The sequence below is a fragment of the Zea mays genome, chromosome 5, assembly GCF_902167145.1.
Source record: "Zea mays cultivar B73 chromosome 5, Zm-B73-REFERENCE-NAM-5.0, whole genome shotgun sequence".
Lineage (NCBI taxonomy): Eukaryota > Viridiplantae > Streptophyta > Magnoliopsida > Poales > Poaceae > Zea > Zea mays.
Genome location: NC_050100.1, coordinates 147,567,196 through 147,579,556, shown reverse-complemented (window position 1 = coordinate 147,579,556; position 12,361 = coordinate 147,567,196). Strand labels below are relative to the sequence as shown.

The 12,361-nt window shown below is 42.1% G+C and overlaps 1 protein-coding gene across 1 annotated transcript; it reads left to right on the top strand.

Moving 5' to 3' along the window:
- The first annotated feature begins 237 nt into the window (after nucleotides 1-237).
- LOC542479 (phosphoenolpyruvate carboxylase 7) lies at nucleotides 238-7,752 on the top strand. The gene is made up of 10 exons (NM_001112033.2): nucleotides 238-557; nucleotides 656-1,047; nucleotides 1,182-1,266; nucleotides 2,312-2,534; nucleotides 2,781-2,884; nucleotides 3,206-3,293; nucleotides 4,963-5,117; nucleotides 5,203-6,201; nucleotides 6,662-7,048; nucleotides 7,169-7,752. The coding sequence occupies exons 1-10, from the start codon at nucleotides 402-404 to the stop codon at nucleotides 7,460-7,462; spliced, it is 2,883 nt and encodes a 960-aa protein (NP_001105503.1). The 5' UTR covers nucleotides 238-401; the 3' UTR covers nucleotides 7,463-7,752.
- Nucleotides 7,753-12,361: the final 4,609 nt, after the last annotated feature.

Genomic DNA, 12,361 nt, shown 5'->3' with positions numbered 1-12,361 from the left:
ATATAACTACAACTAATCCCCAAGTCCACAGGGATTAGGGATCAATCTGCAAAACTAAAAGTACTTTTACAGTTGTACTTGGCATGAGTCATGTGACCATGAGAGAGGCGCACGGTTCAGCAAAGCAACATAAAATTCTCCAAACGGGCCCCGCCACACACGATCACCATCACCCCCGGGCTCCCGACCCAGTACAAATAGACACGCACACTCCCAACTCCCCACCCATCTCCGCCGCGCACACCGCCCAATCAGCCAATCTCCTCCTCCTCCTCCGCTCTCAGACGAGCAGCGGTTGCCATCACTCTCCACTTCCCACGCCCGCTGCGGGCTCGCAGGCGGCAGAGAATTGTCTGTGCCGCCGGGTGGGAATTTGATTCGGTCGGATTCGCTGCGCCGCGATGCCGGAGCGGCACCAGTCCATCGACGCGCAGCTGCGGCTGCTGGCCCCCGGGAAGGTCTCCGAGGACGACAAGCTCGTCGAGTACGACGCCCTCCTCGTCGACCGCTTCCTCGACATCCTCCAGGACCTGCACGGCCCCCACCTGCGCGAATTCGTACGCCCCCCGATCACATCAATACCCCCTCCTCCTCACCCCCAGATCCGCGTGTTTCGACTTTCGACTGACCAGGTGACATCTATTCGCGTGCGCAGGTGCAGGAGTGCTACGAGCTCTCGGCGGAGTACGAGAACGACCGGGATGAGGCTCGGCTTGGCGAGCTCGGGAGCAAGCTCACCAGCCTGCCGCCGGGGGACTCCATTGTCGTCGCCAGTTCCTTCTCGCACATGCTCAACCTCGCTAACCTCGCCGAGGAAGTGCAGATCGCGCACCGTCGCCGGATCAAGCTAAAGCGGGGAGACTTCGCCGACGAGGCCTCCGCGCCGACGGAGTCGGACATCGAGGAGACGCTCAAGCGCCTCGTCTCGCAGCTCGGCAAGTCGCGGGAGGAGGTCTTCGACGCGCTCAAGAACCAGACCGTCGACCTCGTTTTCACCGCCCACCCTACACAGTCCGTGAGGAGGTCTCTTCTCCAGAAGCATGGAAGGTGAGGGCGATCGTAATCGTAGCGTTACTGCGTTACTGTGGTAGCTTCGATGTCCTTTGGTTCCCCTCATGGCTCATGCTTGTGGAAGGAAATGCTAAATGCTCCCCTGTTGTTGATTTGATTTTGTTGTTTAGGATCCGTAACTGCCTGAGGCAGCTTTATGCCAAGGACATCACTGCTGACGACAAGCAGGAGCTTGATGAGGCACTTCAGAGGGAGGTAAAATATCTCCACTTCACCACTTGAGCTGAAAACGTTTTAATAAAAAGTCAGTCCTGAGGTTTTAGTGCAGATTAAGCGCACCACAACCTTTCGTTAACTTTTTTGGTTGGAAAATAGTGCTCATTATTTAGCTTATCATCTCTAGGCCCCTTTTTCCTTGATGGTGCTAGGCCCCGGTTTTTAACGTGTCGATCCAGAGCAAGTCGCATTACTACTATTTGAACTTTGTCCCACTCCTGAAAAGACAAGTTAGCTTATGTTGCATTTTTGGCCTCTTTATGTGGGTGGCGCCTGTCAGAATCCGACTCTGAACCAAGAAGATATACCCAATGGGACAATAGAGATTAGTTGATAATAGCACTGACAGAAGGCTAATTATCTGACGAAGTTGGGAGGTTCTCTGAGTGTGCTATGGCACAACAAAGATTTCCTGTGTGTAAAATTATAGTCATTGTTATTTGTCTTACAGACATCTACCGCAAAGTTATTGTTATCAGAAATAGCTGTCAAACTTTTGGAAATAACTTACCTTTAGTCAAACACTCAAACTAACTCTTAAGCACACGCAAATCATTGTTATCAGAAGTGGGCAGCAAACTTTTTGAAATTAATCTGGTGAAGAGAACATTATATTTTAGGGTTTACTGTAACTTGTTTTTGAGGTTATATTGTGGATCCCATTAGATGTTTCCAACCAAACTCCAACTTGGTTGTACCAACAATTTTATCTCTAAAAATATTATTTTGTTGAACTCTTGTATGCTTGCACATGGCAAGCAGACAAGGTGAAAGGACAAAGAACAGTCAAATGCGCAACAAAGGTAGTTCCTATGCTACAGTTGGTTCTATATTACTGCAGATTTTTTTTTTGCCGCTGCAGTTTGATTATCTGATGTTATAGTCTTCACAGAATAGCTGAATAAAATGCTTTTGATAGTGCAGTTTGATGACATAAAAAAACGAGTTATGGTCATGCATTCATTTTCAGTCAATTGTGGTGAAACATATGTTTTGCTGATTTATTGTTTGACACCCTTCACAGATTCAAGCTGCTTTCAGAACTGATGAAATCCGCAGAACCCCTCCCACTCCTCAAGATGAAATGCGTGCTGGAATGAGTTACTTCCATGAAACTATATGGAAGGGTGTACCAAAATTCTTGCGCCGTATTGACACCGCTCTGAAAAATATTGGGATCAATGAACGTCTCCCTTACAATGCTCCTCTCATTCAGTTCTCTTCCTGGATGGGTGGTGATCGTGATGGTAACTTCTTGTTTTCATATGCTATTGTGTACATAAGTGTTTGTCTGAAAAATACAATACTCAGTTGATGTTTAACAGAAAGTTGTTGTGTAACTGAAAGTTGTTGAAATTGGCTTAAGATCCCTTTTTTGCACTCAAAACTATTACAGTTCCAAATATTTTGGGTAGAACCTTTTTTTGTTATTGTTTTGCTGACTAACTGTAGAAAGAAAAGCTAAAACTTTTCATGTTGTATTGTTTTTGTAGGAAATCCAAGAGTAACACCAGAGGTTACACGGGATGTATGCTTGTTGGCGAGAATGATGGCTGCTAACTTGTACTTCTCTCAGATTGAAGATTTAATGTTTGAGGTAATGCAATATAAGTACTACCTCCGTTCACAAATATATGACACCGTTGACTTTTTTCGAAAACTTTGACCATTCGTCTTGTTCAAAATATTTATTCAAAAATGTAAAATTTTAAGTTAAGCACAAACTACCTTAAGTGATAAAACAAATCACAAAAAATAAATGATAACTCATTATTTTTTTGAATAAGACGAGTGGTCAAAGTTTTTTCAAAAAGGCAACGATGTCATATAATTATGAACGGATGGAGTATTTTCCTTCCATGTTAAGAGCTGCGACATTGTTTGTTCCCTGGTGCTAAAACACAATATTCTATTTTAGCTGTCTATGTGGCGCTGCAGTGATGAACTTCGGATCCGTGCAGATGAACTACATCGCTCTTCAAGAAAAGCTGCAAAGCACTATATAGGTAACAGAACTGTAATCTAACAAGGGAATTTGGATTAAACTGCATATCTGTTGGTTAGGTTATTATTCTTGCTTTTTTCTGCTTTGGCCAAGTGAAGTCATTCACTTAGATGAGAGTTCTGATCTCAAACTGTACAAACAATTAATTCTGAAGGATGCCATTACTGTACCTGTGCGGATAATAACTTTAAAGCATGTCATTTTTATTTTTTATTCTTGTTTATGGTTCACGGAGGGCGGGCCTGGTGCAGCGGTAGAGCCTACCGTCTGTGACCGGAAGGTCCGGGTTCGAGCCTCAGCCTCTGCATATTATGCGGGTAAGGTTTGGCGCTTAAAGGTACCCTTCCCTGGACCCCGCACAGTGCGGGAAGCCTATGACACTGGGTACGCCCATGTTTATGATTCACCATAGGATATGTATAATGGCTAACCACATCTTGGTTCTCTATACCTTTTGAATTTTAGAACACTCTGCTTGCACTTCATATGCATTAGTGCATATGCACTACAAATTTAAAATCTCTCTCTATATATTTTTGAATTTTATAAAACTCTGCTTGTATCCATTTTAATTTGAGAAGATTGTGCATGCTAATTACCATTTAAAATCTCTCTCTCTCTCTCTCTATATATATATGGTTTGGATACACAACCAAGCTTTAGTTCATCAGATGTTTTAGAAGCTGCATATGTTAGGTCATATCAGCAAAAAAATGAGTTTGCAGAAAATAATTTCAATTTAGTACTATTCCCTCCGTTATAAATTATGAGATCTTTTGGCTTTTCTAGGTACATAACTTTGGCAACGACTGCTATGCAAGCAGTCCTTCTTTGCAAGCGTGCAAGCAAACCATCTGGTCCATTAGATCGTGATCCAACCGTAGGTCACATTTAACACTTAAACCCTTCCACCACCAGCTCAATAATCTTTATAAAAAAACCCCTAACAAACAATTGTTGTATCTGTATTTAGATCGTAATCTAATGGACCAGATGGTTTGCTTGCACGCTTGCAAAGAATGACTGCTTGCATAGCAGTTGTTGCCCATAACTTTTACTATGTATTTAGACATAGTGTATATCTATGTGCATAGCAAAACTATAAGGGGCCTAGTGTTGGAGGCTCTCACATGAGTGAGATCTGTGTAAGAGATAAACTGAGGCAAGCTTTCTCCCGTAAATGTGGAGAGACTGCTTCAAACCCGTGACCTAGTGACTCAGTGAGACAACTTTCACCACTGCATCAGGTCTATCCTTTGTGCATAGAAAAACTATATATCTAAAAAAGCCAAAATGTCTTATAATTTGAAATGGATGGAGTACGTAGCAAAGCTAGGTGAGAGAAGTTTCAAAATATGTTCCGGAGGCTGCAAACCAATCTCATTTGAATCCTCACTGTATGTTGACTAATATAATCTCATGCCATCAGTTTGGTCACTCTGGGATTTTTTACTGTTACAGATTCAAATAGATTTTCAAACTAGCAACATCCAAAATTAGAACTAAGTGTTCTATTAGAGCCACCACCACAGTACCAAAGAGCCCTAATCAGCAACTTGAATGCAACACCCTACATTCTCATGTAGATTTATTACATTTTTCCCTGAAAGAGGCTTACTGTGTTTGTTTTTCAAAGGCTTATATTACTAATTGAGCGTTGTTGTTCGCAGAATTCTGGAAGCAAGTTCCGCCAAATGAACCATATCGTGTCATACTTGGTGATGTCAGGGATAAATTGTACTACACACGTGAACGTTCTCGTCACCTATTGACATCTGGAATTTCTGAGATTCTAGAGGAGGCAACTTTTACTAATGTTGAACAGGTTTGCTCTTTTTTCTGTGATATACATATTTGTGACTGCAGAGATCATACTTCTAGTAATCTAATTACCACCTTATATGTTGCAGTTTCTGGAACCTCTTGAGCTCTGTTATAGATCATTATGTGCTTGTGGTGACAAACCTATAGCTGATGGAAGTCTTCTTGATTTCTTGCGTCAAGTATCAACTTTTGGGCTTGCCCTTGTGAAGCTCGACATCAGGCAGGAATCTGATCGACACACTGATGTCCTTGATTCGATAACGACACATCTTGGAATTGGCTCCTATGCTGAATGGTCTGAGGAGAAACGCCAGGATTGGCTGTTGTCTGAACTGAGGGGCAAACGTCCATTGTTTGGTTCAGATCTTCCTCAGACTGAAGAGACTGCTGATGTTTTAGGCACATTTCATGTCCTTGCAGAGCTTCCTGCAGATTGCTTTGGCGCGTATATCATCTCTATGGCAACTGCCCCATCCGATGTGCTTGCGGTCGAGCTTTTGCAGCGTGAGTGCCATGTAAAACATCCACTGAGAGTTGTTCCACTTTTTGAGAAACTTGCAGATCTTGAAGCAGCTCCAGCAGCTGTAGCACGGCTCTTTTCAATTGACTGGTACATGGATAGGATTAATGGCAAGCAGGAGGTCATGATTGGATATTCAGACTCTGGCAAAGATGCCGGGCGTCTCTCTGCAGCATGGCAAATGTATAAAGCACAAGAAGAGCTCATCAAAGTGGCAAAGCATTATGGAGTCAAGTTGACAATGTTTCATGGGAGGGGTGGAACAGTTGGCAGAGGAGGTGGTCCAACTCATCTGGCCATATTATCTCAGCCACCAGACACGATACATGGATCACTTCGTGTAACAGTTCAAGGCGAAGTTATTGAGCACTCCTTTGGAGAGGAGCTCTTGTGCTTCAGAACTTTGCAACGCTACACTGCAGCTACTCTTGAGCATGGCATGCATCCTCCGATTTCCCCTAAGCCAGAATGGCGTGCTCTGATGGATGAAATGGCTGTTGTAGCAACTAAAGAATATCGATCAATTGTCTTCCAAGAACCACGCTTCGTTGAATACTTCAGATCGGTAGGTTTCAACTGCATCCAGTATTTTTATAAGCATAACATTTTGCACTTGCACAAGCTGCTAAAAGACCCTACTTTGTACCCTCAAAAAGGTGCATTTGAAGCGAGACTGCCTTTTGTCAACGTATTTCTTTAGAAAATTTGAACATATGTAGTTTTCTGTAATTTTTTTAACTGAAAAACCCGGTCACTCTTAAGTGGACAGGAACCAATCTGATAAAAAAAAACAGAAGACAAAGCTCTTGTTTGTAGATAGGATATCATTTTTACCAAGACATTGGTGTCATACAAGTGGATGCACTGAACTGTATGCATTGACCAATAAGTACTTCAAAATTTTTTGTATCTTATTATTAAGCATCATGTATCTCACCGCATGATGCTTCAGTGGACTGCTATTAAACTCGTTCTAGAAGTCGGTGGGTGAGTATGCAATATAACTTGATATTATATTATTTCAGGCTACACCTGAGACTGAATATGGTAGGATGAATATTGGCAGCCGTCCATCAAAGAGGAAGCCTAGTGGGGGAATAGAATCACTCCGTGCAATTCCATGGATCTTTGCTTGGACACAAACAAGGTTCCATCTGCCTGTCTGGCTTGGATTTGGTGCAGCGATAAAGCACATCATGCAGAAGGACATCAGGAACATCCATATACTGAGAGAAATGTACAATGAGTGGCCATTCTTCAGGGTCACCCTTGATTTGCTTGAGATGGTTTTCGCGAAGGGAGACCCGGGAATCGCAGCTGTGTACGACAAATTGCTAGTGGCTGATGATTTGCAATCCTTCGGCGAGCAACTGAGGAAGAACTATGAGGAGACAAAAGAGCTACTCCTTCAGGTATTTTTGTAGTTATGTCGCCCATTATTGGCACTCAAGTTTTACGAGTCCCTCTGAAACCTTGAAATTTCATGAGTCTAATTGCATTATTATCCCAATTTTTGCCATCTCTCGCTGCAGGTTGCTGGTCACAAGGACGTCCTTGAAGGTGATCCTTATCTGAAGCAGCGTCTGCGGCTGCGTGAGTCCTACATCACCACTCTGAACGTGTGCCAGGCCTACACCCTGAAGCGGATACGCGACCCGAGCTTCCAGGTGAGCCCGCAGCCGCCCCTGTCCAAGGAGTTCACCGACGAGAGTCAGCCGGCGGAGCTGGTGCAGCTGAACCAGCAGAGCGAGTACGCTCCAGGCCTGGAGGACACCCTCATCCTGACCATGAAGGGCATCGCCGCCGGCATGCAGAACACCGGCTAGGCCAAGATCTTCGGTGTGCAAATAACCTGTCTCCCATGAGACGGTGGACGATATGTGTAGGCCTGTGAGCAGTTAGTACACCGGCGCCAGTGTGTTCTGGAGGATTTTTCATGTCAGAGCCTTTCTCTTGTGTGCTTGCTGTAGATGCCAAGGGGAGCTTATTGGCTGTTGAAGCCTGATGCAAAATAAAGTACGAAACTATGTTTTTTGTTTAACTAATAACTAGCAAACATGCTTCCGTTGCATTGAAACTAGCAGCTTCGTGCGTAGTCATCTGTGGATAATAAAAGGAAAAAAAACAGAGGAAAAAAAAGGCCGATCGAACGTAAAAGGAAATACTGTTCTATGGGTTTCCTCCTTATTTCCTCGTGGTTTTTTTCCTAACGCCCCGATTGGACTATTGAAATTGAATTCCATTCTAATAACGGGGCGTTTGGATCTCTTCATTTTAGAAGAATTGGAATTCACTCAATAAAGTAACTTATTTAGTTTGGAATTTGACATTCCACCACTTTCTAAAGTTCAGATATAAGCCTATCTCAAATTCATGGGGTGGAGGGTGGGAAATGATTTTATGCATTACTAGAATTGGTTTCTAATCTATAAATTACATGACACTCTTCGTCTCACTCCCCTATAGTAAAAATGTAGCACATAAATATTTCTGACATCTTGCTAATAATAGTATACAAATATATTTTGCATAAAATCGAATCAGCTTAATTGATATATGCCTAAATTACTATTATTAGAATGGAATTCAATTCCAATGATCCAAACGGGGCGTAACAGTAATTTAGACATATAACAAATAAATTAATTTAGTTTTATGTAAAATATATTTGTAACTATTATTAGCAAGATGTCGGAGATATTTATATGCTATATTTTTACTATAAAAAGAGTGAGTCGAAAAGCGTCCTATAAGTTACAGAGTAGAAACAAATTTTACTAATATATAAAATCATTTTATATCCACCACCCCATAAATTTGAGGTAGGCATATATCTGAACTTTGGAAAGTGATGGAATATCAAATTCCAAGCTAAATATATTACTTTATTGAGTGAATTTTAATTCCTCTAAAATGAAGGGTTCCAAACGCACCGTTAGACAATTTCTTATTTGGTACTAATAAAGTTTCTGGTTCAATTTTTTGCTATTGAAAAATAAATCTCCTCTATTCAGCATTGAATGTAAATTTAGTTCAGTATATGACATCAATTTAGGGCATGTTTGGAAGCACTTGGTTTTTAAGAAACTGATTTTTAGAAATTAGAGTGGTTCCAAACATATGAGTTTATGTCCCAATTTATTGGAATTGGATTCCCAGTTTTTTTTAAACCAAGAATCTATTCCCCTTAGCTAAAAACAACTTTTGTTTGTTTGATTACATCATGCCCTTGTTGGTTTTATGAAATTTATATCTGTTGCCACCACTTTTTTAAAAAGAGGAAGGCAATGCTAGTAATTGTGTATAAAAAACTGAGTTCCAAACACCCCATCCAACTTTTTTCATAAACCAGTTTATAGAAACTAGGGATAAAAACTGGTTTTTAAAAAACTGGTTTGCTTCCAAATCGGCCCTTATTAATTCCTTAATCTCTTAGTTTATGTTCTCTACCTCTCAATAGTACACTAAGACCAAAGTGTCACAACATTCAGTCAAGCATCACTGAACTCAATGACTATAACACACCTTTCTATCCAAAATAAAAGAACTTATTCTTGAGAAAGATGGTTAAATCGATGATCCTTTAATTCAGAATCATAGATACTCCACTAAACTCATGTCATCTACGCATTTTCTAAACATGTTGGGTAGAAACCCTTTAGTGAGCGAGTGGAAACTCATGTCAGCTAGTGATAGTGAGTTGCAAACCAACAGGAAGACAAATATTGACACGACGATTTTTCTTCCGAGGTTCGATAGCTTGCCTACCACTTACTCGTTGAGTCCCAAGATTATCGTCAATCCTCTTGCCACTTATGATCTACAAGTCACTCTCCTACATGTAGTGCTCGCAATCGAGCTCTAGCACCTGATCCGATTGGACGACTTGATGCTCTTCGCACCTCGCTCTAATAGTGTTGCTCTTTGCATCTCCTGTGGGGTGAGCACAGTACCCCTAACAAAGCTTTCTTCAGAGCCATGCACAACTTCTCATGGGCTTCCATGGAGCCACAACCTCCAAGCCTTTGAGGTGGCAATCTCCAAGAGTAACAAGTACTATTGACTTGCATCTCGACCATCTAGTGCCACTTGATGCAGCCACTCAATGTAACACACTAAGAATCACTCTTATATGCACTGAGATGTTATCTCTAGCAATCTATGTGAGTAGAGGCCTAAAGTTAATCATAAGATTTGCACAACACACCTCCAAGGTGATCTATTGCATTTAACACTGACCACCCCTATATAGAGAGGAAAGGGCTCAACTCGCCATTGCCAAAAAGGGGCCAGGAGCGGGGCACCAGACATGTCCAGTGCACCATAGGTGCTCGCATTGGACACGCACAATGCCTTTCCAATGGCTACATCTTCGATGGATACAAATTAGTCGTAGCCCATGCTAGATGTCTCGTGCATACATCGTACATGTCATCGGGCATGTCTAGTGCGTATTAGAGTCGAAGTGCCTAGAAAATATGTTTTTGATGCCCTATTAATATGGAATCCAATGCACTCTCTTGTGCTTCACCGCCTTCTTAAATTCATATTCGATGTCTTACCTAGTGCTGCACCAGACACATCTGGTGAGGGACTTCCTGTGCACCCTGGATCCCTCACTGCTTTGCTCCATTCTTAACATCGTGATTCATGTCTAATGTCATGTTAGGTGAAACACTGAACACCTTGTTCATGCTCATATGGAGAGTGTTAGTTCATAATGGTGTGTTGAGCAGTTAATCACCAAAACACTTAGAAATGGTCTAAGGGCACATTTCCCTTTCAATCTCCCCTTTTGGTGATTTATGCCAACACACCTAAAGCAACTCAAAACTCACTAGTTTAACCAAATATGAGCCAACTTTTGCAAATTAAAGTTGAATCAAACATCAATTGAATAAGTATAGGATTTAGTATATTTGGATCATTTTGCCACCACTTGGTTTATTTTCACAAAACAAATTCATTTTCTTACTTCTAAGTTAAAACACTTTAGTTTTGCAAATCAAACCATTTTCCCAGACTCATTTTGATCAAAAACCAAAAGCTCCCCTTTTCCCATAAGAAAGATTCCTCCCCCACAAGATAGCAGTTTTGTAATCAGAGGGCTCCTCTTGTTGTCAAGAGGGTTTTGATCAAAAATACAAGTTCAAAACACAATATTTTTGAAATTCACAAGTGGCAGTTGATCCAGTTGCTTTGGCCTTAATTTTTCCCCCTTTGGCATTAAGCACCAAAATGGAGAAACTTGTGGCCTTAAACCTCATTGCCTCACCAAAATTTGTGAACTAATAGCAATAAGACAATGAAAACTAAGGGCAACTTGAACAAGGTATATTGATACCATTATGCAGTGAAAGCCTTTTCCTTTGTTCAAGTCCACCTTTTCCCTTTTAATCCACCTTTGAGACTACATCAAAATTGAAAGTCGCCTAAAGGGGGGGGGGGTGAATAGGCGAAACCTGAAAATTACAAACTTTGAACACACACTATACTCGGGGTTAGTGTTAGAAATAACTCGGAGTGCAGAAGATAGTTCTCCTAGCTATGAGTTGCTCAATCAATGCGGATAACTTTGGGAGCAAACTCAAATCAATATGAGCAAGGGAACTTTAGATATAGGAATGGAGGGGAAACAAATCGAGTGGAGATCAATACAAATGAAAATGATGATTTGTTTACCGAGGTTTGGTTCCAAAGAACCTAGTCCCCGTTGAGGAGTCCACAAAGGCCGAGTCTATTCCAACCCTTTCCCTCTCTCAATCGGTCAAATAGACCGATCGAGTGCTTCTCCTTAATCACTTGGGTCACTAAGACCCCGCAAGGATCACCACACACTTAAGTGTCTCTTGCTAGCTTTACAAAGTACTTAGAAGAATTAGAATGAGAAGGAGAAAGCAATCCAAGCAACAAGAGCAACAAAAGAAACACAAAACACCCTCTCTCAAGTCACTAAGCAATTGAGTTGATTTTGAGGCTTGGAGAGGATTTGATCTTTTGATTGTGTCTTGGAGTGAATGCTTTTGATCTTGTATTGAATGTGGAGTTCAGAAAACTTGGATGGCTTGAATGGTGGTGGTTGGGGGTATTTATAGCCCCAACCACTATTCTAGCCATTGCTATCGATGGCACACCGGACAGTCCGGTGGTGCACCGGACACGACACTGTTCATTGTCTGGTACGTACCACGTCAGCTAACCGTTAGGGTTTGGAGCAGTTGACCGTTGAAGTCCTTTGTCCTCTTGCGGCGCCGGACAGTCCGGTGGCACACCGGACAGTCCGGTGTATTCTGACTTTGCAGTTCTGACTTCTGACCTCTGCGCTGACCACTGTTCACTGTTCACCGCAGTCGACCATTGGGTGCGCGGTTGACTTGCTCTGTTAGCTCACTAGACACATCGAATAGTCCGGTGAATTATAGCAGAGTGACTCTGGAAAAACCCAAGAGCGACCAGTTCGTGGGGTGCCTCGGCCTGGGCACCGGACAGTGTCCGGTGCGCCACTGGCAGCACCAATGCTTGTCTTTGCTCCAAACTTTGTAAAGTTCTCAACTTATGTTGTTTATGTTGAACTTTATGCACCTGAGATAAATGACAACTAGGCAAACTAGTTAGTCCACGTGGTTTGTGATGGACGTCAACCACCAAAATCAATTATAGGAAATGTTTTGAGCCCATTTCCCTTTCAAAAATCAATCAAACAAACACATTAATAAAGGGTCAAG

What these genes read in the sequence shown, in the direction of transcription:
- LOC542479 (NM_001112033.2), top strand. Translation starts at nt 402, where the DNA reads ATGCCGGAGCGGCACCAGTCCATCGACGCGCAGCTGCGGCTGCTGGCC. An exon ending in AGCTGCAAAGCACTATATAG is followed by an intron (nt 3,294 to 4,962) that starts GTAACAGAACTG and finishes TGTTGTTCGCAG; the next exon opens with AATTCTGGAAGCAAGTTCCG. An exon ending in CAAAAGAGCTACTCCTTCAG is followed by an intron (nt 7,049 to 7,168) that starts GTATTTTTGTAG and finishes CTCTCGCTGCAG; the next exon opens with GTTGCTGGTCACAAGGACGT.